Source organism: Felis catus, chromosome A2 (assembly GCF_018350175.1).
Source record: "Felis catus isolate Fca126 chromosome A2, F.catus_Fca126_mat1.0, whole genome shotgun sequence".
Taxonomy (NCBI): Eukaryota; Metazoa; Chordata; class Mammalia; order Carnivora; family Felidae; genus Felis; species Felis catus.
In genome coordinates this window covers 156,894,294-156,920,125 of record NC_058369.1, presented here as the reverse complement: position 1 = coordinate 156,920,125, position 25,832 = coordinate 156,894,294, and the positions used below count along the sequence as shown (strand labels likewise).

Genomic DNA, 25,832 nt, shown 5'->3' with positions numbered 1-25,832 from the left:
AAAGCAACCAGAGACACAACAACAGAGTGCACGCAACACACTCCAAAAACATTTCCTGAGGTGCCAGGCCCTGGGCAATGTATGATCCCTTGTTAATATAGTAATACTTGCAGGTACAGGACCCATAACAAGCTATTAAAGTATGTAAAATACAGAAAACTAGCCAAAATGACAAAATGGAAGAATTCTCCTCAAAAGAAATTTCAGGAAGAAATGACAGCCAGAGAATTGCTCAAAAGAGACATAAACAATATATATGAACATGAATTTAGAATAATAGTCATAAGACTAGTAGCTGGGCTTGAAAAAAGCATAGAAGACAGCAGAGAATATATTGCTGCAGAGATCAAGGACCTAAGAAATACTTACAATGAATTAAGAAATGCTGTAAATGAGGTGCACTTGGATGGCTCAGTCACTTAAGCATCTGACTTTGGCTCAGGTCATGATCTCATGGTCCATGAGTTTGAGCCCCACATCAGGCTCTGTACTGACAGCTCAGAGCCTGGAGCCTGTTTTGGATTCTTCCCCCCCGCCCCCACTCATGCTCTGTCTCCCTCTCTCTCAAAAATAAATAAACATTTAAAAAATTAAAAAAAAAAGTGTTGTAAATGAGGGGTGCCTGGGTGGCTTAGTTGGTTAAGTGTTTGACTTCAGCTCAGGTTATGATCTGATGTTTGGTAAGTTCAAGGCCTGCATCAGTCTTTGTGCTGACAGCTCAGAGCCTAGAGCCAGCTTTGGGTTCTGTGTCTCCCTCTCTCTCTGCCCCTCCCATTCTCCTGCTCTCTTTCTCTCTCTCTCTCAAAAATAAATAAACATTTAAAAAATCTTTAAAAAAAGATATGTTGTAATGAGATGCAGAATAAACTAGATGCAGTGACGGCAAGGATGGGAGAAGCAGAGGGGAGAACAGGTGAAATCGAAGATAAATGTTTGGAAAATGATGAAGCTGAGAAAAAGAGGGATAGGAAATTACTAGATCATGAGGGGAGAATTAGAGACCTAAGTGATTCAATGAAACATAATAATATCTATATCATAGAAGTTCCAGAAGAAGAAGAGAGGGAGAAAGGGACAGAAGGTTTATTTGAACAAATTATAGCTGAGAACTTCCCTAATCTGGGGAAGGAAGAAGGCATCCAACTCCAGGAGGCACAGAGAACTTCCTTCAAAATCAACAAAAACAGATCAACACCACAAAATATCATAGTGAAACTGGCAAAATACAAAAAGAGAGAATTCTGAAAGCAGCTGGGACAATTGGGCCTTAACCTACAAGGGTAGACACATAAGGGTAGTAGCAGACCTGTCCACTGAAACTTGGCAGGCCAGCAGGGAGTGGCAGGACATATTCAATGTGCTGAATAGGAAAAATATGCATCCAAGAATCCTTTACCCAGCAAAGCTGGATAGAATAGGAGAGATAAAGGCTTTCCCAGACAAACAAAAGCTAAAGGAGTTCATGACCACTAAACCAGCCCTACAGGAGATCCTAAGGGGATTCATGAGTGAAAAGCAGCAAAGACTACAAAGGACCAGAGACATCACCACAAGTATGAAACCTACAGGTAACACAATGACACTAAATCCATATCGTTCAATAATCACTCTGAATGTAAATGGACTAAATGCCCCAATCAAAAGACATGGGGTATCAGAATAGATAGAAAACAAGACCTATCTATATGCTGCCTACAAGAGACTCATTTTAGACCTGAGAACACCTTCAGATTGAAAGTGAGGGAATGGAGAACCATCTATCATGCTACTGGATGTCAAAAGAAAGCTGGAGTAGCCATACTTATATCAGACAAATTAAATTTTAAACCAAAGACTGTAAGAAGACATGAAAAAGGGCATTATATCATAATTAAGGGTTCTATCCATCAAGAACAGCTAACAATTGTAAATGTTTATGCTCCCAACATGAGAGCACCCAAATATATGAATCAATTAATCACAAACTTATTGATAATAATACTGTAATTATAGATGACTTAATACTCCACTTATATCATTGCACAGATCATCTAGACAGAAAATCAATAAGGAAGCAATGGCCTTGAATGATAAACTGGACCAGATGGACTTAACAGATATATTCAGAACTTTTCATCCAAAAGCTGCAGAACACACATTCTTGAGTGCACATGGAATATTCTCTAAAATAGATCACATACTGGGTCACAAAACAGCCTTCAACAAATATAAAAGGATTGAGATCATACCATGCATATGTCCAGATCACAATGCTATCAAACTTTAAATCAGCCACAAGAAAAAAACTGGAAAGCCTCTAAATACATGGAAGTTAAAGAACATCCTACTAAAGAATGAATGGGTAGGGGCGACTGGGTGGCTCAGTCGGTTAAGCATCCGACTTCAGCTCAGGTCATGATCTCACAGTCCGTGAGTTTGAGCCCTGTGTCAGGCTCTGTGCTGACAGAGCCTGGAGCCTGCTTTGGATTCTGTGTCTCCCTCTCTCTCTGCCCCTCCCCTGCTCATGCTCTGTCTCTCTCTGTCTCAAAAATAAATAAAAACATTTAAAAAAAAAAAGAATGAATGGGCCAACCAGGAAATTAAATAAGAAATTAAAAAATATATGGAAACAAATGAAAATGAAAATATGAGAGTCCAAACCCTTTGGGATACAGCAAAGGCAGTCCTAAGAGGAAAATAGATTGCAACCCAGGCTTATCTCAAGAAGCAAGAAAGATCCCAAATACAGAACCTAACCTCACGCCTAGAGGAACTAGAAAGAGAGCAGCAAAGAAAGCCCAAAGCCAGCAGAAGAAGACAAATAATAAAGATGAGAGCGAAAATAAACAATATAGAATCCAAAAACAGTAGTTCAGGTCAATGAATCTAAGAGCTGGTTTTTGAAGGAATAAACAAAATTGATAACCCCCTAGCCAGATTTCTCAAAAAGAAGAGAGAGAGGACCCAAACAGATAAAATCATGAATGAAAGAGGAGAGATAACAACCAACAACACAGAAATAGAAACAATTATTAGAGAATACTATGAAAAATTATATGCCAACAAACTGGACAATCTAGAAGAAATGGACAAATTCCTAGACACCCACACACTATCAAAACTCAAATGAGAAGAAATAGAAAATTTGAACAGACCCATAACCAGCTAAGAAATTGAATCAGTTATCCAAAATCTCCCAACAAATAGGAGTCTTTGGCCAGAAGGCCAGAATTCCCAGGGGAATTCTACCAGACATTTAAAGCAGAGTTAATACCTATTTTTATCAAGCTGTTCCAAAAAATAGAAATGGAAGGAGAGCTTCCAGACTCATTCTGTGAAGCCAGCATTACCATGATTCCCAAACCCTAACCTCACTAAAAAGGAGAATTACAGGTCAATATCCCTGATGAACATGAATGCAAAAATTCTCAACAATATACTGGCAAACCGAATTAAACAACATATTAAAAGGATTATTCACCATGATCAAGTGGGATTCATTCCTGGGCCGCAGGGCTGGTTCAATATCCACAAATCAATCAGTGTGATACATCATATTAATTGAAGAAAGGATAAGAATCATATGATCCTGTCAATAGATGCAGAAAATGCATTTGACAAAATACTGCATTGTTTCTTAATAAAAACCCTCAAGAAAGTTGGGGAAGAAGGAATATACCTTAACATCATAAAAGCCATGTATGAAAGATCCACAGCTAATATCATCCTCAATGGGGAAAAGCTGAGAGTTTTCCCACTGAGATCAGGAACACCACAGGGATGTCCACTCTCACCACTATTGTTTAACAGAATGTTGGAAGTCCTAGCTTCAGCAGACAACAAAATGTAATAAAAGACATCCAAATTGTCAAAGAGGAAGTCAAACTTTCACTTTTCACAGATGACATGATACTCTACATGGAAAATCTAAATACTCCACCAAAAAACTGCTATAACTGATACATGAATTCAGCAAAGTCACTGGATACAAAATCAATGTACAGGAATCAGTTGCATTTCTATACACCAATAATGAAGCAACAGAAAGAGATATCAAGGAATCAATCCCATTAACAATTGCACCAAGAACCATAAAATACCTAGGAATAAACCTAACCAAAGAGGTAAAAGGTATGTATGCTGAAAACTATAGAAAAGTATGAAAGTAATTGAAGAAGACACAAAGAAATGGAAAAACATTCCATGCTCCTGGATAGGAAGAACAAATATCATTAAAATGTCGATACTACCCAAAGCAATATACACATTCAATGCAATCCCAATCAAAATAGCACCAGCATTCTTCTCAGAGCTAGAACAAAGAATCCTAAAATTTGTATGGAATCACAAGAGACCCTGAATAGCCAAAGTAATGTCGAAAAAGAAAAGCAAAGCTGGAGGCATCACAATCCTGGACTTTAGCCTGTACTACAAAGCTGTAATCATCAAGACAGTATGGTATTGGCACAAAAACAGACACATAGACCAATGGAGTAGAACAGAGAACTCATAAATGGACCCACAAATGTATGGCCAATTAATCTTCAACAAAGCAGGAAAGAGTATCCAAATGGAAAAAAGACAGTCTCTTTAGCAAATGGTGCTGGGAGAAGTGGACAGCGACATGCAGAAGAATGAAACTGGACCACTTTCTTACACTATACACAAAAATAAATTCAAAATGGAAGAAAGACCTAAATGTGAGACAGGAAACCATAAATTCTAGAGGAGGAAACAGGCAACAACCTCTTTGACTTCGGCTGCAGCAACTTCTTATTTGACATGTCTCTGGAGGCAAGGGGAATAAAAGGAAAAATGAACTGTTGGGTCCTCATCAAGATAAAAAGCTTCTGTACAGCAAAGGAAACAATCAACAAAACTAAAAGTCAACTAAAAGACTAAAAGTCTGATGAAGAGTTAGTATCCAAAATCTATAAAGAATTTACCAAACTCAACACCTGGAAAACAAATAATCTAGTGAAGAAATGGGCAGAAGACATGAATATACACTTCTCCAAAAAAGACATCCAGTTGGCTAACAGACACATGAAAAAATGCTCAACATTACTCATTATCAGGGAAATACAAATCAAAACCACATTGAAATACAACTTCACACTGGTCAGAGTGGTTAAAATTAACAGCTCAGGCAACAACAGAGGTTAGCAAGGATGTGGAGAAAGGGGTCCCCTCTTACACTGTTGGTGGGAATGAAAGCTGGTGCAGCCACTCGAAAACAGTGTGGAGTTTTCTCAAAAATTAAAAATAGAACTACCCTATGACCAAGTAATAACACTACTAGGAATTTACCCAAAGGATACAGGAGTGCTGATTCATAGGGTCACATGTACCCCAATGTTTATAGCAGTGCTCTTAGTGATAGCCAAATTATGGAAAGAGACCAAATGTCCATCAACTGATGAATGGATAAAGAAGACATGGTAGATAGATAGATAGATAAATAAATAGATATAGACATAGATATAGATATAGATATAGATAGATAGATTATAGATAGATATAGATATAGGTATGTACACTCACACACACAATGGAATACTACTCAGCAATGAAAAATAATGCACTCTTGCCTTTTGGAACAATATGGGTGGAACTGGAGGGTATTATGGTAAGTGAAATTAGACAGTCTGAAAAAGACAGATATCATGTTTTCACTCATATGTGGAATTTGAGAAACTTAACAGAAGACCATAAGGGAAGGGAAGGAAAAATAAGTTATCAACAAGAGGGAGGCAAACTATAAAAGACTCCTAAATACAGAGAACAAACTGAGGGTTGATAGGGTTGGGGTTTGGGAGGGGGGCGAGGAAAATAGGAGATAGGCATTGAGGGGGGCACTTGTTGGGATGAGCACTGGATGTTGTTTGTAAGTGATGAGTCATGGGAATCTACTCCCAAAGCCAAGACTACACTGTATACACCGTATGTTAGCTAATGTGGCAATAAATTAATTTTTAAAAAAGAATTAAAAGAAAATGTTGTTATGGCCCATTTACAGAAATTATTGCCTGTTTTCTAGGATTATTATGGTTTCCCATCTCACTTTTAAGTCTTACCTTTTGAGTTTTTTTTTTTTCCTGTGTGTGGTATAAGAGAGTGGCCCAGTGTCATTCTTTTGCATGTAGCTGTCCAGTTTTTCCAACACCATTTGTTGAAGAGACTGTCTTTTTCCCATTGCATATTCTTGCTTCCTTTGTTGAAGATTAATTAACCATATAGTCATGAGTTTATTTCTGGGCTTTCTAAGAATTTCCACTGATCTATGCATCTATTTTTTTTATTATTGTTTGGGTTACTACAGCTTTGTAATATAACTTGATATCCGGAACTGTGATACCTCTAGCTTTGTTTTTCTTTGTGAATATTTCTTTGGCTATTGGGGGTCTTTGTGGTTCCATACAAATTTTAGAACTGTTTGTTCTCGTTCTGTGAAAACTGCTGTTGGTATTTTGATAGAGATTGCATTAATATGTAGATTGCTTTGGGTAGTATGGACATTTTAACAATATTTGTTCTCTCAATCCATGAGCATGGAATATCCTTCCATTTATTTTTGTTGTCTTCAATTTCTTTCATCAATGCTTTATAATTTTCAGAGTATAGGTCTTTCACCTCCTTGGTTAAGTTTATTGTAGGTGTTTTATTCTTTTTGGTGTAATTGAAAATGGGATTGTTTTCTTAATTTCTCTTTCTACTGCTTCATTTTTAGTGTATAGAGACACAACAATTTTCTGTACATTGATTTTGTATCCTGAAACTTTACTGAATTAATTTATCAGTTCTAGTAGTTTTTTGGTGGAATCTTCAGGGTTTTTTACATATAGTATCATATCATCTGCAAATAGTGAAAGTTTGACTTCTTCCTTGCCAATTTGGATGCCTTTTATTCCATTTTCTTCTCTGATTGCTGTGGCTAGAACTTGTAGAACTATGTTGAATAAAACTAATTAAGAATTGACATCCTTGTCTTGTTCCTGATCACAGGGGAAAAGTTCTTAGTTTTTCACCATAGAGTATGATGTTATCTGTGGATTTTTCGTATATGGCCTTTATTATGTTGAGATATCTTCCCTCCATACCTACTTTGTTGAGGGTTTTTATCATGAATAGTTATGTTGTATTTTGTCAAATGCTTTTTCTGCATCTATTGAAATGATCATATAGTTTTTATTCTTTCTGTTATTGATGTGATGTATCACATTGACTGATTTGTGAATATTGAACCACTCTTGCATCCTGGGAATAAATTGCACTTGATTGTGGTGGATGATTTTTTTAATGTATTGTTGGATTAAGTTTGCTGATTTTTTTTTTTTTTTGAGGATTTTTGCATCTATGTTCGCTAGAGATATTGGCCTGTATCTCTCTCTCTCTCTCTCTCTCTCTCTCTCTCTCTCTTTCTCTCTCTCTCCTATCTCTCTCCCTCCCTCCCTCTCCCTCTCTCATCTTTATCTGGTTTGAGTATCAGGGTAATGCTGGCCTCATAGAATGAATTTGGAAGTTTTACATCCTCTTCTACTTTTCAGAATAGTTTGAAAGGAACAGGTATTAACTTTTCTTTAAGTGATAGAATTCACCTGTGAAGCCATATGGTCCTGGACTTTTGTTTCTTGGGAGTTTTTGATTTCTCATTCAATTTCATTGCTGTTAATTTGTCTGTTCAAATTTTCTATTTCTTCCTGATTCAGTTTTGGGAAATTATAAGACCCTAGGTATTTATCCATTTCCTCTCAGTTGTCCAGTTTGTTGGCATATAATTTTTCATAATATTCTCTTACAATCCCTTGTATTTTTATGGTGTTGATTGTCATTTCTCCTCTTTCATTTCTCATTTTGTTTATTTGAATCCTCTCTCCCCCTCTCTCTCTTTCTCTCTCTCTCTCTTTTGGTAAATCTGGATAAAAATTTATCAATTTTGTTGGTCTTTTTAAAGAACCAGCTCTTGATTTCATTGATATGTTCTATTGTGTTTTTTTTTTCTTGCTTTGCTTTGTTATTTTGTTTTGTTTTGCTTTTGTTTTTTAAGTTTCTATTCCATTTATTTCTGCTCCAGTCTTTACTATTTCCTTCCTTTTACTGTTTTTGGGTTTTGTATGTCCTTTTTCTAGCTCCTTTAGGTGTAAGGTTAAGTTGTTTATTTGAGATTTTTCTTGCTTTTGAGGTAGACTTGTATTGCTAGTAACTTCCCTCTTAGAACAGCGTTTACTGCATCCCAAAGATTTTTGAACTATTGTGTTTTCATTTTTGTTTGTCTCCGTGTATTTTTTGATTTCCTCTTTGTTTTCTTGGTTGACCCTTTCATTGTTTGGTAGCATTTTATTAACTTCCATGTGTTTGTGGTCTTTCCAGATTTTTTTTCCTTATGTGTTTGATTTCTAGTTTCATAGCATTGGGTTGGAAAAGATGCATGGTGTGACTTGGTATTTTTAAATTTGTTGAGACTTGTTTTGTGGTCTAATAAGTGATCTGTTTGGGAGAATGTTTCATATGCACTTGAGAAGAATGTGTATTCTGCTGTTTTAGGATGGAATGTTCTGAATATATCTATTAGATCCATCTGGTCCAATATCATTCAAAGCCATTCTTTTCTTGTCAATTTTCTGTTTGGATGATCAATCCACTGATGTAAGTGGGGTGTTAAGGTTCCTTACTCTTATTGTATTACTATTGATCACATCCTGTATGTTTGTTAATAGCTGCTTTATGTATTTGGGTGCTCCCATATTAGAAGCATAAATATTTACAATTTATATCTTCTTATTGGGTTGTTCTGTTTATGATTATATAGTGTCCTTCTTTGTCTCTCTTCACAGTCTTTGTTTCAATGTCTATTTTGTCTGATATAAGTATTGCTACCCTGACTTTCTTTTCACTTCCATTTGTATGATAAATGCTTCTCCACCCCTTCAATTTCAGGTTTTTTTGTTTGTTTGTTTTGTTTTTTTTATGTGTCTTTATGTCTGAAGTGAGTCTCTGGCATGCAGTTCTTATTATTTATCCATTCTCTCACCCTATAACTTTTTTATTGGAGCATATAGTCCATTTACATTCAAAGTAATTATTAATAGGTATGTACTTATTGCCACTTTGTTACTTGTTTTATGATCGTTTTTGTAGTTCATCTCTGTTCCTTTCTATCTTTGCTCTCTTCTCTCAAGATTAGTTGGCTTTCTTTAGTGATATACTTTAATACCTTTCTCCTTATTTTTTGTGTATTTATTACTGGCTTTTGATTTGTGGTTACCATTAGGTAACCATTAGGTTTGTATATAGCATCTTCTACATAAAGCAGTCTGTATTAAGTTCATGGTTGCTTACGTTTGAACCCATTCTTTACTTCTCTCCTCTCCAGTGTTTTAGGTATATAATGTCATACTTTATATCCGTTTATTTTCTAAGCCCCTTGACTGAGTTTTACAAATACATTTATTTTTACAGCTTCTGTGCTTCCTGCTTTTCTTACTTTAGATTTTGGTCTTTCCTTTCCATTCAAAGAGTCCCCTTTAACATTTCATGGGGCACTTGGGTGGCTCAGTCAGTTGAGTGCCTGACTTCAGCTCAGGTCATGATCTCACTGTCTGTGAGTTCAAGCCCCATGTCGGGCTCTGTGCTGACAGTTTGGAGCCTGGAGCCTGCTTCTGATTCTGTGTCTCCCTCTCTCTCTGCCCCTAACCACTTGCAGTCTGTCTCTGTCTCTCTCAAAAATAAATAAACATTAAAAAACATTAAAAAACCCATTTCTTGTAGGGCTGGTTTAGTTGTCATGAATTCCTTTAACTTTTGTTTGTCTGGGAAACTTTACCTCTGCTTCTATCCTGAATGATAGTCTTGCTGGATAGAGTACTCTTGGCTGTAGATTTTTTCCTTTTAGCACTTTGAATATATCATGCCGCTCCCTTTGGGCCTGCAAAGTTTCTGCTGAAAAAATCAGCTGATAGCCTCATGGGGCTTCCCTTGTGTATAACTGTTTTCTCTCTCTCTGCTTTAACCCTGCTATTGTGGCTGAGCCACTTTTTACTTCAGTCCAGTCATCTGCAAGTGGCTCTCTTTTCCTCTTGTGGGCAGTGTTTGGTCCTTGTGGTGTTCGTTGGTCAGTCTAGGGCTGTCTTGGGCTTTATTCGACAATTTTAACAAATTATTGGGAACTTTAATGAGAGAATTTAAGAACATTCCTGTGTATAGTTGTCACCAAAAAAAAATCATAAATAGGCCATAAAAGTATTTTAAAAATACCAACCACCAACCTAACAGAAAGAATTCTGCCCAGCACAGCCTCTAATCATAACACATTTAAAGAAGAAATAAATAATGAAAATATTAACAAATTGCTTAATTTCTTGTGATATAAAAAAACATTTTTTTAAAGTAAAAATTAGCTTAGGAAAAATTAATAATTCAATAAAAAATCTATTTTAAAGTAATAACAAACACAAGTCTGTATAGCAAAATGTGTTGAAATGTGGCCAAAACAGTGTTTAGAAGAAAATGTACTCATTTAAAAGTCTTTAATAAGAAGAAATTTAAAAAGGATATTAATGAAAAAACTATTATACTGTAAATTTCTAAAATAGAGCAAAGTATTAATCTAAAGCAAAATAGGAAAATAATATAAAAGCATAAATCAATAACATGGAAAATAACTGGTATAAATCAAACATAAAATTAAGAGCTGGTTATTTGAAGAGAAGAAAACTGATAAATCTCTGTTAAATATAATTTAAAAGACACAGAATACTTCCAGTGCATAAAGAGATCTGAATGGATACCCAGGCATCTATATATCTCTTGGATATCTGCAACATCTATTAGTGAAATAACATACACACACACACACACACACACACACACACACACACACACACAATCCTAACATTCCCCAAATTAATCTTTTTTTCTGGCTTCTTCTCTTTCTGACCATCAAATGTTAGAATGGCCTGTGTTCCAATCTCTTAGACTCATCCGTACATGATCTCTTCTGGTCCCTTGGCTTTGAAGATAATCTACTTAAATTCAAATGTCCAATTTATTATATCTATTCTTGACCTTTCTGTTGATCTCTAGATGTTTATATTTAATTACCTACACAGCATTTCTCCTTCGGTGTCTAAAAAGTATCCTTTGATTTAAATACCTAAACAGAACTCTCTATGCACATCTACTCATCCTCTCTCAATTTTCTTTCCCTTAGGAAATGACTAAAATCTAGGCATTATGCTTGCTTGCTATATCTCTCTCATCTCATCTTATCTCATATGAAACCCCTCAACTAGTGTCTTACTGGCACTGTCTTTGAAAACATCTAGAATTCAGCTGCTTCTTACCACCTCCATTGCTATTGCTTTAATTCATATGTTCATCTCTTACCTGGATTTTGCAATGATTCCGACAGCCTCCTAACCAGCCTTTCTGCTTTTCAAAAACACCTTCCCAGGAGGCTGGCTGATCCTTTAAAAACTGCCCCATGAATTCCCAGCACACATAAAGGAAAGTTCAAAGTCTTCCCTCAGCTCACTTGGTTGACTCCATCACTCCTTTGGCACAAATGACAGATCACATTATCAAAAATGGTGCTACATTACCACTATCCTTCATCTCTCTCTACCCCTGTTTCTGCTTTATTTTTTCTCACTACCTAAAATTGTAGTATTTATTTGTATATAATTGTTTGTTTGCTTATCTCTCCCCCTGAATGCCAGAATACTTCATATAGATTTGCTCTGCTCCACCTCTATTACTTCCTTTTGTTTTGTTTTTGTTTTTAGATCTATTCAGAATCAGCAATTCCCAAAAATATCTAAGCAAGAAGGTGGATGGGAGGCTTGGAGAAGGTAGTGCATTCTCTGAGGCTGTGGAAGCTCCCATGTGTCATGGTCAGAGGCAACTACAATGAACACAGTAGTTTCAATGCATGCTAGGAATTAGAGTTTTCACACAAAATGGAGAAGCTATGACCTCAGTAGAGACTAGCTGTATTGATTCATGCCTGCTAGAAATGTAGACAAGGCCTGAAAGTACTACCTGGCATCAATAAATAGGAGAATGGGGATTCTGGGGTGGAACCAGAATGGATTCTTTATTTTTTAAGTGAGTCTCAAGATATAAACAAAGCATGCTAGCTTTTATCCACCTCTCAGAAGAATCTTAAATCAAAGAAAGGATTAAAGAGTTATATTATTGCTTCTCACTACTCCAAGTACAGTGAGTATGGAAGTGCTGTGAGAAAAGTTGGGGGCGGGAGGGTCTCTTGACAGTCTGTGAGCCCTCAAGGAAATGTGTTGCCCCCAGGTTCAGTCAGTGGAGGAACAGCACTTGCACGTGGGTTTCAGTAAGCTCAGGAGTAGTAGCTCAGACAGGTGTGTGTGTCTTGTAGTTGCAGACATTCACAGTCAGCCAGCGTCTGCATCACCTCTTTGGAGAACCACAAAGTGTGGTTCTGACCCTTCTCAAGAGTGATTAGGCATTTCAGGCTCAGATGACCCACCAGTCTTTTAAACATAGATAGTACAATTCCCATAACATTCTTACGTTTCATACACAGCATTGGCATCAAAACTCGAACTGCTATACTAAAATCAAGTGGCATCCTCCAGCTCTATATTTATGGACCACAGGCTTTAGAAAACGTACAAGACAATCTGGAAGGCACAGTAAGAAAATTTCAATTTGAAATAAGGTTTGCTTGGGAAACTCCAGGCCCCGAAAGAGAATTGTCCTGGAGGCCCCTTACCAAGACAACCACACAAATAGATCTAGAGCTGGGATAGAGGCAAAATACACATTTTCCTAAATCTGGCAATCTCATCTTGTTCAATTAAGAAGAGAAAAAAGCCGGGGACTAGACTTAGGAGAATCTGATTTTAGGAACCAAATGATGGGATGAGGATATGGTTTCTCCCTCTCTATTGTTAACTCCAACTCTTGAATATAAGCTCTACTTCCGCACAGGTTTCCAGCAGCTCTGGGGCTAGAGCTTCCTCCTTCATGCTAGTCTGACCTGAATTGGGGTGGGGGTGGGAGACTCTCTTCTCCTAACAGGTAGGAGCCTTGGATGTTTTTAAATCGGACTGACATAGGTCATGTGCCCATGCTTGAACCAATCACTGTGGCCGGTAGGATGCCAGGCACTGATTGATTATAACTGAGCTATTTGCATTGGTGAGGCAGTGGGTGTGTGTGTGAAATGACTCTGATTGCTTTAGGTCAAATGGGACCCATCCCCAAGTATGGTGGTGGAGTCAACCCACCTAAACTGCATTTCCAGTGGCATATAAATGGAATGACTGTTGGAGAGATCCATTGGAGTTATTACCAGGTCCTGGATTTCAAATGATTTTTGTTTTCTTTTTTGTGTTGGTTTTTTTTTGGGGGGGGGGAGGTTGGGGGGGGTTGATTTTCAAATTTGCTATAAGGAACATGTATTTTGTAATAAAAAAAGAGAATGCAATACAAAATAAAATAAGATTAGAAACAGAAAAAATATATAACAATGGAGAAAATGTTAAAACTAATTTTAAAATGTTAGGCACAGTAAAATCAAAAAGACAAGTGAAATGTGTGAATTTTTCAAAAAAAATTTTTAATGTTTATTTATTTTGAGAAAGAGAGATAGAGAGCAAGCAGGGGAGGGGCAGAGAGAGAGGGAGACAGAGTCTTGAGCAGGCTCCGCGCTATCAGCGCAGAGCCCGATGTGGGGTTCGAACTCAGGAACCGTGAGATCATGACCTGAGCCAAAACCAAGAGTCGGATGCTTAACCAATTGAGCCATCCAGGTGCCCCAAATGTATGACTTTTTAATAAAATACAATATATCATCATTGGACTAAAAAATAGAAACTCACAAGAACTGAAGGGGAAAATGGGTAAGTTATCAAAGAGGCATACTTCCTCTATCTACCGTATTCATCAGAATTTGAAATGTTTCTTTAAATTTTCAAAAAGTAAATCATCTCTTGATTGCAAAACATGTTATTATGCTTATGGTGGACATTTGTCATGTTTGTGACTGACAAGTGTCTTTTGGAAACCTTTCTAGAACTGGGGAACTTCCCATTTTATAAATCCCACTTCTCCAGGATAGAAGCCGGGCCGTGCTCTCTCAGACTCTCTTGTAGTCAGGCAGAGGCAATGATCTAGGTTTTACCAACCAGAGACACCTGCACTGGACATCATTTGCAAAGTGAAAAATAGGAGAAAGAGTACATGATGTGGGTCATCCTGGGGCAAATGTGGTGCCAGAGATTCTGCTGTCTGTTCACTGATGGGAACCACAGGGCCTGGGCAGCAGCGGCCTGCAGGAGAGGTATATGGACAGAGCATGGTGTGATTCTGGGTTTTGGTTTTTTTTTGTTTGTTTGTTTTGTTTTTTGCTGCATAGCCTTCGATTCTGTCTCTCTGCCCAACCGATTGGAATTTGTGAAATTCCAAATATCATTGAATAGATTCTCTTACTGACTAAATTATCCAGAATAGATTCTGTTACTTGCAATAAAGAATCAGATTGAGGGGCGCCTGGGTGGCTCAGTTGGTTGAGCGTCCGACTTCGACTCAGTCATGATCTCACAGTTTGTGGGTTCGAGCCTCGCATCATCTTGCTCAGAGCCTGGAACCTGCTTCAGATTCTGTGTCTCCTTCTCTGCCCCTCACCCGCTCATGCTTTGTCTCACTCTGTTTCTCAAAAATAAATAAATGTAAAAAAAATTTTTTTTAATGTTTAACAATAAGGGGCGCCTGGGTGGCTCAGTCGGTTGAGCGTCCGACTTCAGCTCAGGTCACGATCTCGCGGCCCGTGAGTTCGAGCCTGGCGTTGGGCTCTGGGCTGATGGCTCAGAGCCTGGAGCCTGCTTCTGATTCTGTGTCTCCCTCTCTCTCTGCCCCTCCCCCGTTCATGCTCTGTCTCTCTCTGTCCCAAAAATAAATAAACGTTAAAAAAAATAAATTAAAAAAAATGTTTAACAATAAAAAAAGAATCAGACTGATACATTGTCCAGTTAATTCTATGGGACAATTATAGAACCTATCTTGCAACTTAATTATCATTTAAAAAAAATTTTTTTTTAGATACTTGAAGATTCACAGGCAGTTGTAAGGAATGACATGAGAGACCCATGTACCCTTTACTCAGTTTCCCCCAATGGTAAAATCTTGCAAAACTGTAGTACAATTTCACAACCAGACATTGATAGAATATTGATATGACATTGACAGAATCAAGAATATTTCCTTCACCACCAAGGATACTTCGTGTTCCCTTTTTATAGCCATGCCTACTTCTATCCCATCTCTACCTTTTCCTGACCACTGGCAACCACTAATTTGTTCTCCATTACTATAACTTTGGCATGTAAACTTTGTTATATAAATAGAATCGGTAAGTACGTAATTTTGAGGGATTGACTTTTTTTTCACTCAGGGTTTGATTCATCCAGGTATTGTTACTTTGTTCCTTTTTATTGCTAAGTAGTATTCCAAGGTATGGGTTACCATGGTTTGTTTAACTGTCTACCCACTGAAGGACATCTGAGTTGTTTCAAGTTTACTATGAATAAATCTGCTACAGACATTTGTGTACAGGTTTTATGTGAACATGACTTTTCTTTGGGACTCACGCTCAGAGTATAGTTAATGTGTAAAATAGTAGCAGCTTATTTAGTTTTTAAGAAACTATCAACTTGTTTTCCAGAATGTCTGTACCATTTTACATTCCCATGAACACTGGATGAGTGATCTAGTTTCTCTGTGTGTGCCCTAGCACTTGGTTGCCAATATTTATTTTACCCATTCTGATACATACTAGTGATATCTCATTAAAATTTTAATTTGCGTTTCTCTAATGGCTAATGATGTTGAACATCTTTCAAGGTGCTTATTTGCTGTCTTTATATCCATTTTGGAGAAATACCTCTTAATGTCTGCTGCCCACATTCTAAGTGGATTGTTTGTCTTTTAAATGTGGAGTTTTGAGAGGTTTTTAAAAATGTATGTTCCAGATACTAGTCTTTTGTTGGAAATGTAGTTTGCAAGTATTTTTTCCCAGTCTTAGTCTGTCTTTTCATCCTCTTAACATGATTTTTCGAACAGCAAACATTTACAAAAATTCTTTTAATGTTTATTTTTGAGAGAGAGAAAGAGACAGAGACAAAGAGCAAATGGAGGAGGGGCAGAGAGCGAAGGAGACCCAGAATCTGAAGTATGCTCCAGGCTCTGAGCTGTCAGCACAGAGCCCAAAGTGGGGCTCGAATTCACAAACCCTGAGATCATGACCTGAGCCGAAGTCGGATGCCCAACTGACAGCCACCCAGATGCCCTGCACAGCAAAAATTATTAATTTTGATGAAGTCCAACTTGTTATTTCTTCCTTTTACAGACTGTGCTTTTGGTCCAAAGACCTGTGAAGCAGGAACACCAGTGTCCAAGGGCAGGATATCCCAGATATCCCAGATCAAGCAAAAGCAGAAAATTTGTCCTTCCTCTACCTTTTTGTTCTATTTGGGCATGTGGCGCATTTGATGGTGTTTACCCACCATGGTAAGGATGACCATTCTTGGTAAGGATGCTCTTGGGATATAATTGACATACAGCATTGTGTAGGTTTAAGGTGATGATTTACTACACATATAAAGAGAAGAGAAGGTGGCATGAAAGAATACTAAAAAATTAAGGACAAGGATCTTCCTTTTGAGACATTGTTGACATGTACACATTTCAAACTTCAGTCTTCGGGGCATTACTTTCAAGTTTTTGCTATGTTCACCACCAATCCATATTTTTTATTTATTTTCTAATTTTTAAAAAAGTTTTTATTTATTTTTCTTTCGAGAGAGAGAGCACACATGCATGCATACACTTATAGATGAGGGAGGAGCAGAGAGAAGGAGAAAGGGAGAGAGAGAGAATCCCAAGCAGGCTCTGCACTGTCAGCACAGAGCCCGATGTGGGGCTCAAAGTCCCTAACTGCGAGATCATGACCTGAGCCAAAGTTGGAGGCTTAACCGACTGAGCCACCTAGGTGCCCCCATTAATTTGCTAATTTAATTAAACAGGCCTTATGTATTCTAGTCTTGTATCTATAAAAGAAAAAGTATATATGGAAATTGAAATATTAAAAGCATTCCATCTAGACTTGTCACTTAAAGTGTTTCAAAAACATAAGTTTTTCTTCCCAGAGGTAATCTGCAACTTTCAATATGGCTTCCTTTGAAAAAGCAATTAGAATGCCCCCAACCCTGACCCAGTGATCTGGTTTTTCCTCCTCTGGTCAGTCTCCTCAGCATTGTCTATGACATCGAAGCTTACTCTGGGTCATCCAGGATGGGATTTATTGCTTCTTAGGAAGAAGCTTCTTCGTTGTTATCACTGAAATCAAGTGATCTGAGAGGTAAACTGTCACTGACATACATCCCTGAGAGTGTAGATAAATGTCCCGTCCTTAATTTTGATGCTTTAAGCACTGTCCATGTTGGCTGGTTATGGACAACCATAAAGACATGATCTTCAAAACGTGAAATGGATGTTTGAGAGTCTGGGGAGTAACAGCCCCCAAGGCAGTCATAACAAGATCATAGTAAAGGGTAGTTGAAAGAGTTTAGACAAAAGATTCTGCCAAGGAAGAGACTTCGAAAAATAGCAACTTAATGACTGAGGGTCTCAGAAGGCTTTCCTTCAGTTCTCAGCTCTGATGATTGCTGACTTTATAACTTGGGGCAAGTGTACTGCACTTCATGCATCTGTCTTCTCATCTGTAGAATGGAGAGAACAGTTCTCATCGCTCTCATAGAATTGAAGACTGAATGGAAAATATGTACATAAGCAAAGCATTTTTATTGGAGTCCCGGCACATAGGAAGTGCTCAGTAAAAATTAAGATACTATTGCTACTGTTATTACTAGTTAATATTATTCTGGTATCAAACAAAAGATCCTGGAATTCAAGTAGACTGGATGGAACAGTGAAAGAGACCAGGAGGCAGTGTGTGGCTGCCGTGCGAGCCTGTGGTTGCTAGCTGGGGCTCTCTCGGTGCTTACGGCTAATGATGATGGCTGCACTGGTGTGTGGGGCTCCGGGCCGGCGGTGGTGGCGGTGGTAATGACTCACTGCACAGTGGGACGAGGGAGATAAAGGGGTTGTGCTTCTGAGGCAGCTCCCAGAACAGAGGCGGCAGGGCGGGCAGGGCGGACAGCACCCGTGTTGCCGCAGGTCCATGACTGGCTCAGCTTCTCCAGGACAGAGAGACACTAAGTCCAGGCCTCGGTGGGTGTTCGCAGTCACTGATGTAACACAGCACACCTGTGCCTTAACCAGCTCTTATCTAACCTGAATTGCCCCCCTTACCATTTTCCTAGAGAAACATCATCCCAGAGGGCTCCACTGGTACAAAAGGAGTGGGGAGGGAGCTAGAAGTTCAAGGCTGAGTATCTGGGGGCAGGGGAGGTAACAGACAAGGCACAGTTGATTTGTATGCAAACAGACCGAAAATCTCTAAAATCCCGAATCATCATTTTGGTGTCAAGGTGATTCCTACAGCCACCCTTAACCAAGGTCCCACTTTCTGCCACCGCCATCACCGTGCTCCTTGTCATCCAGAAATAAACTAGGCAGCTCATCTGTGACTGTTACTTACACTCGCTGTCTCCTCCCTGACTCTATCAGTTTCCATGACTTTATTTCCTCCCATAAGATTTTTCCTTCCAAGTATTTACATCCCTTCTGCCGTCACCCTGGACCAAGCCTTCCCTCATCACCCCTGCACCACCAAAGTACCACTGTGTCTCTTGTCTTTCATCTAAGCAATCCAGATCCAGTACCACACCAGCTTTTCACAGCTACTAGGTTCATCATGTGAAACTCCTCCTCAGAAGACTTCAGTTCCTCCTTTTGAAAAGCCCTGACTTTTCTTCATGACTTTCATGATACCCCATAGTATGGCCTCCATAGGCATGTGACCTTTGTTCTTCTTCACCAACCATGGACCCGTCCTTGCCAACATCCCGACAAAGCCACCATAGCACAGTGTCAGGAAACACTGCCGAGGGGTCTTGAGTGTGACTGTCCTATTTTACCTGGGACAGGAAGACAAGGGACAGACGTGAAATGCCTTCTCTCAGAAACGTGCTCACTGGGACCCCAGGTGAGACCTCAGTGTGGTGTGGGAAGGAGAATTTCTGGCTTGGAATGCAAGTCATTCCTACAAATATTTATAAAGCATCTCAAGTGGACATGAAAGAAAAAGGGACACTGTCCCGGCCACTAAAGATTTGCCATCACTAGGGAGGTGAAGAAGAACCTCCTGTGGAAGAGAGTGCTGAATGAAAGGCATGGTAATGCCTCCTTCTTTTGTAGAAGGTATCAGACCCCAGGGCAGGGGCAAGGCAAACATTAGACTCATTTTCTAGATGATGAAACTTTCTTACCTGCCTGAGAGTTTAAATGGCTTATTTATTATCACAGGGCTAATAATTAGCTCATCTGAGTCTCCTGGTTTGTTGGATTTTCTTTGCACTGCTCTGCTCTGCCTGCAAACAGCAGGGTTATGATACCCTGAGAGCCATCGAGCATTCCCAGGAGCAGGGGGAATGGACTCCGAGCTGTGAGAGTTACTGGGGGAAGGTGTCATTTACCTGAGAATTGAAGGATCCGGAAGATTTCAATCAGAGAAGAAAGAAGGGAAGAAAGAATATTCCAGAAATAAAGAAACTCCATGAGCAAAGGCACAAAGCAGGACAAGAAGAGCCACCCAAGGGCAAAATTACTTGAGAAGTGAAGACTCCCTCCCTTTGCCTCCCCTGAGAGTCTGAGATAAAGGAGGAGGAGAGGTCTGGGTGTCTCTGGACTGATAAACAGACTCCACCCAGAGGCCAATAGCATGGGTATATGGGGACAGGAAGGTCAAGTGGCAGAAGTTCCCCTTCTCCAGTACAGAGGAACTGGGGGGGGGGCAGTAGGAGGGAGGCCATTTCCTGAACCCCACTTCTCAGATTCAGCACCTAGAGCAGAACCAGGAAGGATTCTGGGAGCCAGAGAGGACTGACAGACGGCAAGTCCCCTAGAGAAAACTGTTCCCCTCTGGGGTCAGGTGCCTAGGGTGGGGGTGGATGGCCACTGTGTGTGAGTGCCCTGCCCCATGGGAGAGGAGGAAATGTGAGGCTTGGAGAGCAGAAACGGGAAAGGAAAGGGAGGTGTCAGGAGAGGGAGAAAAGTCGGGGTGCATCCAGGGGAGGGGCTGTTCTGAAGCCGGTCTAGGAACACTGCCCTGGGATGATAGCGGGCGCGTGAAGGGAAGCGTCAAAACCACCTGATAGACCTGATATAACTCTCTTTAATGCACCCCCTTCCTGACCCAGCTTCTCTCCCTTCTCTCCTCCTCAGTTCAAGAGGGTGGAGACCAGAGTGGGGAAGAACCCGGCCGGGGGGAATGAGCCGGGCATGGGGAAGGGGGCCTTTCTTAAGGCAGGAGGTAAGTGCGGTCCCTGACCTTTGCGGGGCAGACGTGTGACCTCCCTTCCAGCTCTAACAACCCACAGACTCTCACCCCTATCCCACAGACCTCTCACAGTCTGCCTGGTCCTTAGCATGTTTGTGCATCTCCCAGGGGTCCAAAATGGGTTGGGTTTAGGGAGAATGAGGAGAATCATCTCTCTACGAGGGGACCCTGGCACTAACTTTCTCTTTCTTTCCCCTCTCTCCCTCTCTCCCCCACCCCTCTCTGCCAACCCCCTCTCTCTTGTGGCTTTCCACTTCCTAGTTCCCTGCACAGCGATCTCCAGTATCTCAAGTAGAGTGGCCACAGGAACGCCACATAATGGCGGGGTTCATGGTCCGGCGGGTGCTAGCGGCTGGCCTGCTTTTCAGTCTGCTCCTTGGTTCTTCTTTGCTTTTGGTCTACATCTTCCGGAGCTGTGGCCCTAGTGAGCACGATCCTGGAATCCTCCAACCGAGCCAGCCCTCCTCATCAGGGCCTCTGTGGCTTTGTGCCCACTGACTCGTTCACCTCCCCTCCTGCCTCACCCTCTCGCCCTCTCCCTCCCAATCTGGCCCCGCTGGGCTCAGTCAGGCCCTGTCCTTCTTCTGGGGGGCCCTTCCCTTTTCCCCACCAGGCTGTCCTTTGCCCAGCACCTCGGGGGACCCCTGGCCCTTTCTCTCTCCCTCTCCCAGCTCTGAGCTCCCCCCGCCCCCCACCACCACCTGGCAGGGCCCTGCAGGACGCCCGAGTGTCATGATCTTCAGGCTCGTTACCTGGCCTCTGGGAACACCAGTGTGGCCCCCTGCACCGACTTCTTCAGCTTTGCCTGTGGAGACGCCCAAGGCACCAAGAGCTCTTTTCAGGCTCTTGCAGAGGAGAACAAGAGGAGACTTCGGAAAATACTGGGTGAGGCTCGCTGGGTGGAAGCGTCTCTGCAAGTGGGTGGCTCTGAGCCTAGAACTATCTTGCTGTCCCAAACCTGTGTGGTTTGTGGCACAGCTGCTGGTTTGCTGCTCCGTCTCAGTACCTCCTCCCTTCTCCTCTCTGTCCCTGTCTTCATCTTTCCTTTGCCACTTGCCCATGACTACTGTCCTCTCTTCAAGCCCCCCACATTTCACCGATCTGCCCCTTCTCTGTTGCTGCACCTAAATCTTCCATTTCTCTCCCGCACCTGGGACCTCCCATGCCAATGGCGCTCAGCACCTGCCGCACTAAAGTCCAGGTGTGTCGGTTGCCCCCAGCCCCGCCTGCCTGCTATCGCTGGGGTCACTGTTAGCCTCTCCCTGCAGTCACTTCCCCACCCCCTCCCTCAGACGCTGGTGTGCAAGCTCTAGGGGAAGAAGTGGGGTGCTGGGCTGGCTGGGAGGACATGGCCACGCGGTGAGAAGGGGAGGCATCTGGCTGTGTGCCAGGGAATGGATCCAGCCACAGAGGGCTTGCCGGAAGAGGAGAGGGCCAACCTAAAGCCCTGGGGGTGCAGAAGTCGCCTGTAGGCAGTGACTGTGGAGAAGACCGAAGAATTGAGTTCATCTCTGAGGGAGCAACCGAGGCCATCTGGGAGGTTGGAAGCGGGCCCCAGGAAGTTGGAGGATGGTGTGAGGGTGTGAGGAAAGGGAACAAGAACAGGTATGATAGGCACACATTTCCAGTGTAAGGGAGTCCAGGACATGTGACGGGATTCACTGGAATTTGGGAGGAGTGAATGTGTCCCTCTGCCCTCTTTTTGATGGACAAAAGAACTGCAGGCAGGCATTCTCTGGAGGGGCCATGCTTCCGGTTAAGGCCAAGATATGAAAAGAAAATGTATGTTTAGGATAAAAACTGTTGCTCACTACAGAGTGAAAGGTATGGTGACTGAGTGGGTGGGAGGTGCCACAGGGTAGGTGATTGCAATGCACAGGCATGAGGTTACTGCCGTGTGTGTGTGTGTGTGTGTGTGTGTGTGTGTTTCCTAGGTCACCAGCCAGGGTCTGGACCTTGTTTCTTCTTGCTAAACCTGTCTGGATGAGTTTTCCTGTCTCCGGTCCCCCAAAGTTCTCTGGTTTGCCAAATGTTTCTAACTTCTTTACTCATCTCCATCCTGCCTTCCATTTGGACCCATAGATGTTGCTAGGTGCTCCCATCTCTTCCTTTTCTCCTGTGTCTTTTCCTCCCCATTTCTCTTTCGTGTCTCCTTTGTTCCCCTCTGTCTTCCTCCCTGCCCTCACTCTCCCATCGAGCTGACCCAGCCCTCCCACCTTCTGACCTGTCCTCAACCCCGTATTTCCCCCCTTCTTTCCATTTCCCTGGGAGTCTTCCCCTTCTGTCCCACCTTCCCTGCTTGGCTTTTCTCCTCTAATTCTCCTATGCTTCCTTTCTAGAAAAGCCAGGTTCCCGGCACCTGGGCACTGGGGAGGACAAAGCTTTCCAGTTCTACAGCTCCTGTGTGGACACAGGTGCCATCGAAGCCGAAGGGGCTGCCCCCCTCAGACAAGTCATTGAGGAGGTGAGACCCAGGGCAGTAAGGTTTCTAGATACATAACACGTGGGACCCATGCATGCTCAGGGCTGCCCTTCCCCCCCACCTTTTTTTTTAGAAAGGGAGGGCGGTGTCTCTTTCCTAGGCATCTCCAAGTTCCAGGAGGGAGATAGAAATGGCAGTACCCTCTGGAAGCATGAGGACCCTGGGTGAGGGCAGAGAAAGAAGGATAGAGACGGAGCCAGCCCTGGAGGGCTCCAAGCACCCAGAGTAGCAGTCAGGAAGTAGCAGCTGGCTCAGGAAGGGGAGGGGTGGGGGGGACAGGTCTCCCAGGCCATCCCCCACTGCTGAGCCCTGTCTCTCTGCTTCCCAGCTTGGAGGCTGGCGAATCTCCGGTAATTGGACTCCCTTAGACTTTAACCGAACCCTGAGCCTTCTGATGAGTCAGTATGGTTATTTCCCATTCTTCAGAGCCTACCTGCGACCTCATCCTACCCTTCCACACACGCCAGTCATTCAGGTGAGGGGCGCACCAGCACACAGCAGGACCGGGCCTGCCTCGACTTCTAGCCTAGCATCTCCTAGAGGAAGGTTGCGGGCTGGACAGATAGGACAAATGGGCAACGTAGATAAGATATTTATCTTGAGGGAAAATTATCAATGTGACAGTCAGGGATACTAGGTGAGATCAGAGAAGGGAGCAGGAGAGCCAGTCCTGTGGAGATTGAACTAGTTCCTATCTTCCTGACTGCTTATCTGGATCACCCCCCCCCAACAGCCTTTTAATTAGCCCCCTCATCTCCAGTATTGTCCTCCTCTTATCTATTCTTGAGTTTTGCTGGAGGGACCTTTCTAAACCAAGAGCTAATTATGCTATTGTCTCTGTCTAAATGCCTCCAGTGGCTTTGCCAGGTCCAGGTCGTCAGGATCTAGCTCTTAACCCCCCCCCCCCCCTCCAGTTTTATCTCCTGCCACATCCCTTGTCCCCCTTAAACCTCAAGCCATGCTCTGTCACTTCTAGCTTCAGGAATATTCCTCAGTGCTTTTCATCCACGTTTCTCTTTGCTTGCAACACTACTCCCCAACGCTATTCCCACACTCAGCCTGGAAAACTCTTACATGTTTTTCAAATTTGGGGTTTGATTATTATCTCTTCCAGGAATTCTTCACTGACACCCTAGCTATGTGTTAGGTAGACCCCTCTGTCCTCCCAGCTTCCCTAGCTCTCATCACTGAAGACCGTGTTAAAGACTGCGAGCCCCTTAAGAACAGGACCATACCTTACTCACTTCTGTTCCTCAGGACCTAGCACAGGGCCAGGCATCTAGAGGCCCATGGAAGATGTTTGTTGAGCAAGTAAATAAATAAAAATGTTGAAGGCATCGGTATTGTTGTAGATAATGCAATGCCATCTATTTGGCCCCTGCCCTCAAAAATTCCACAAAATTATATGGGGATGAATATACAAGAAAAGCTGTTAATCAGTATGAGACACTCTAAAATTCAGCTCTAAAGGGTATGTTCAGGAGCTTCTGATGTGGTCTTTAGGGAGTACCTAAGATCTGAAATAGTTAAGGAATGGCTCAGAGAGGGGAGAACGTGAGCTGAGCCTTGAAACATGGTTAATCACGCAGGTGAAGGTGAAGTTAAGGGCATGAAAAGGACTTTGGGAAAGTCCTGAGCTAAGGCTGGAATGGTATGACTCTTCTGTGGGGTCAATGAGAAGGCTGGTTTATTGAACAGAGGATTTGGGGTAGGGGTGAGGTGCAGTGGGAGATAAGAGAAGAGTAAGGCTGAAGACATGAGGTTGTGCCTGATTATTCCTGGCCTAAGAAGTCAGATGGAGGTGATTGCTTCTGACTTCGGGGGAAAAAATATGGCTATGCATTGAGTGTAAGCAGAGGGAGCGATTTTGTAGGTCAACCTGGAGTGGTTGAGGAATCTAGGTGAGCAATTTGGAGCAGTTTAAGATGATTGTGGTAGAACTTGAAAGGAAAGGCCAGGAATGAAGATTTAGGCAGCTTCATCTCAGTGGTAATGGTCCGTGGTGTTTCTAAAGGACTTGGCAACTGGTTGAATGTAAATGCAGAAAATGGAAAAGTTGGAAAATTAGTTTTCCACAGTTTTGATGTGGTGTGAGTAGGAAGAGGGCAGTTACCATCAACTGGAGACTGGATGGACTCTGAGGATGGACTTCAGAGGGAGTACCCCACCAAGGGGCCTGGGGGCAGGGAGGGCGTATGAGACCAGCATGGCTGTGCCACAGAGGACAGGGGAGGAGTGATTCAGCAGGGAAGGATCATCATGGATTCCAGAGATTTCTGATCTCAGAAAATAAACGATAATACCATTGAGAACCTTCTAGAAGAAAGTATTGAAAACAGTTTTGGAAATGGACAAATTGTACAGAGTTTAAGAGGAAGGCAAGAAAGTTGGAGCAAGAAAGGGTCATGGATGACTTTTAGTTCTTCAAAGTGTGGACATAAAATGTGACAAAGGAGCCAAGCGAAAGATTTTTCAAGATGGGGAAAGTATACAGTCCGAGGAGCGGGCGGGATATTGAAGTTGGAGTAGAAAAAGGCATAGTTTGGGAGCAAAGGTCAGAACAGAATCAAGGACATGCCAGGACTAAGGTGGGGCAAGCAGGTGAGGTAAGTGAGCCACACACCTATGTACAAAATCAAAGAGGCTACCAAAAACAGTAACCAAAGTAAATATTTTTAAAAATTTTAAAAAAAAGGTTAGAGAGGGAGGGAGCCAAAACATAAGAGACTCCTAAAAACTGAGAACAAACTGAGGGTTTATGGGGGGTGAGAGGGAGGGGTGGGTGGGTGATGGGTATTGAGGAGGGCACCTGTTGGGATGAGCACTGGGTGTTGTATGGAAACCAATTTGACAATAAATTTCATAATAAAAAAA

At 41.8% G+C, this 25,832-nt stretch overlaps 1 protein-coding gene across 14 annotated transcripts in view; it reads left to right on the top strand.

Annotated features, from left to right (window-relative positions):
- The window catches only part of KEL (Kell metallo-endopeptidase), a 281,013-nt gene that overhangs the window by 239,525 nt on the left and 15,656 nt on the right, over positions 1 to 25,832 (top strand). For 8 of the 14 annotated variants that reach the window (XM_045052902.1, XM_045052901.1, XM_023250654.2 and 5 more), the window contains 6 exons: positions 16,364 to 16,524; positions 20,362 to 20,449; positions 20,738 to 20,900; positions 21,185 to 21,361; positions 22,816 to 22,940; positions 23,287 to 23,433. In XM_045052902.1, the coding sequence (XP_044908837.1) occupies positions 16,364 to 16,524; positions 20,362 to 20,449; positions 20,738 to 20,900; positions 21,185 to 21,361; positions 22,816 to 22,940; positions 23,287 to 23,433 (861 nt within the window). Of the gene's footprint in view, positions 1 to 14,125; positions 14,300 to 16,363; positions 16,525 to 17,917; positions 20,030 to 20,112; positions 20,450 to 20,737; positions 20,901 to 21,184; positions 21,362 to 22,815; positions 22,941 to 23,286; positions 23,434 to 25,832 lie in introns of those variants that run through there. The other 6 variants (XM_045052907.1, XM_023250657.2, XM_045052905.1 and 3 more) reach the window with 5 other exon arrangements.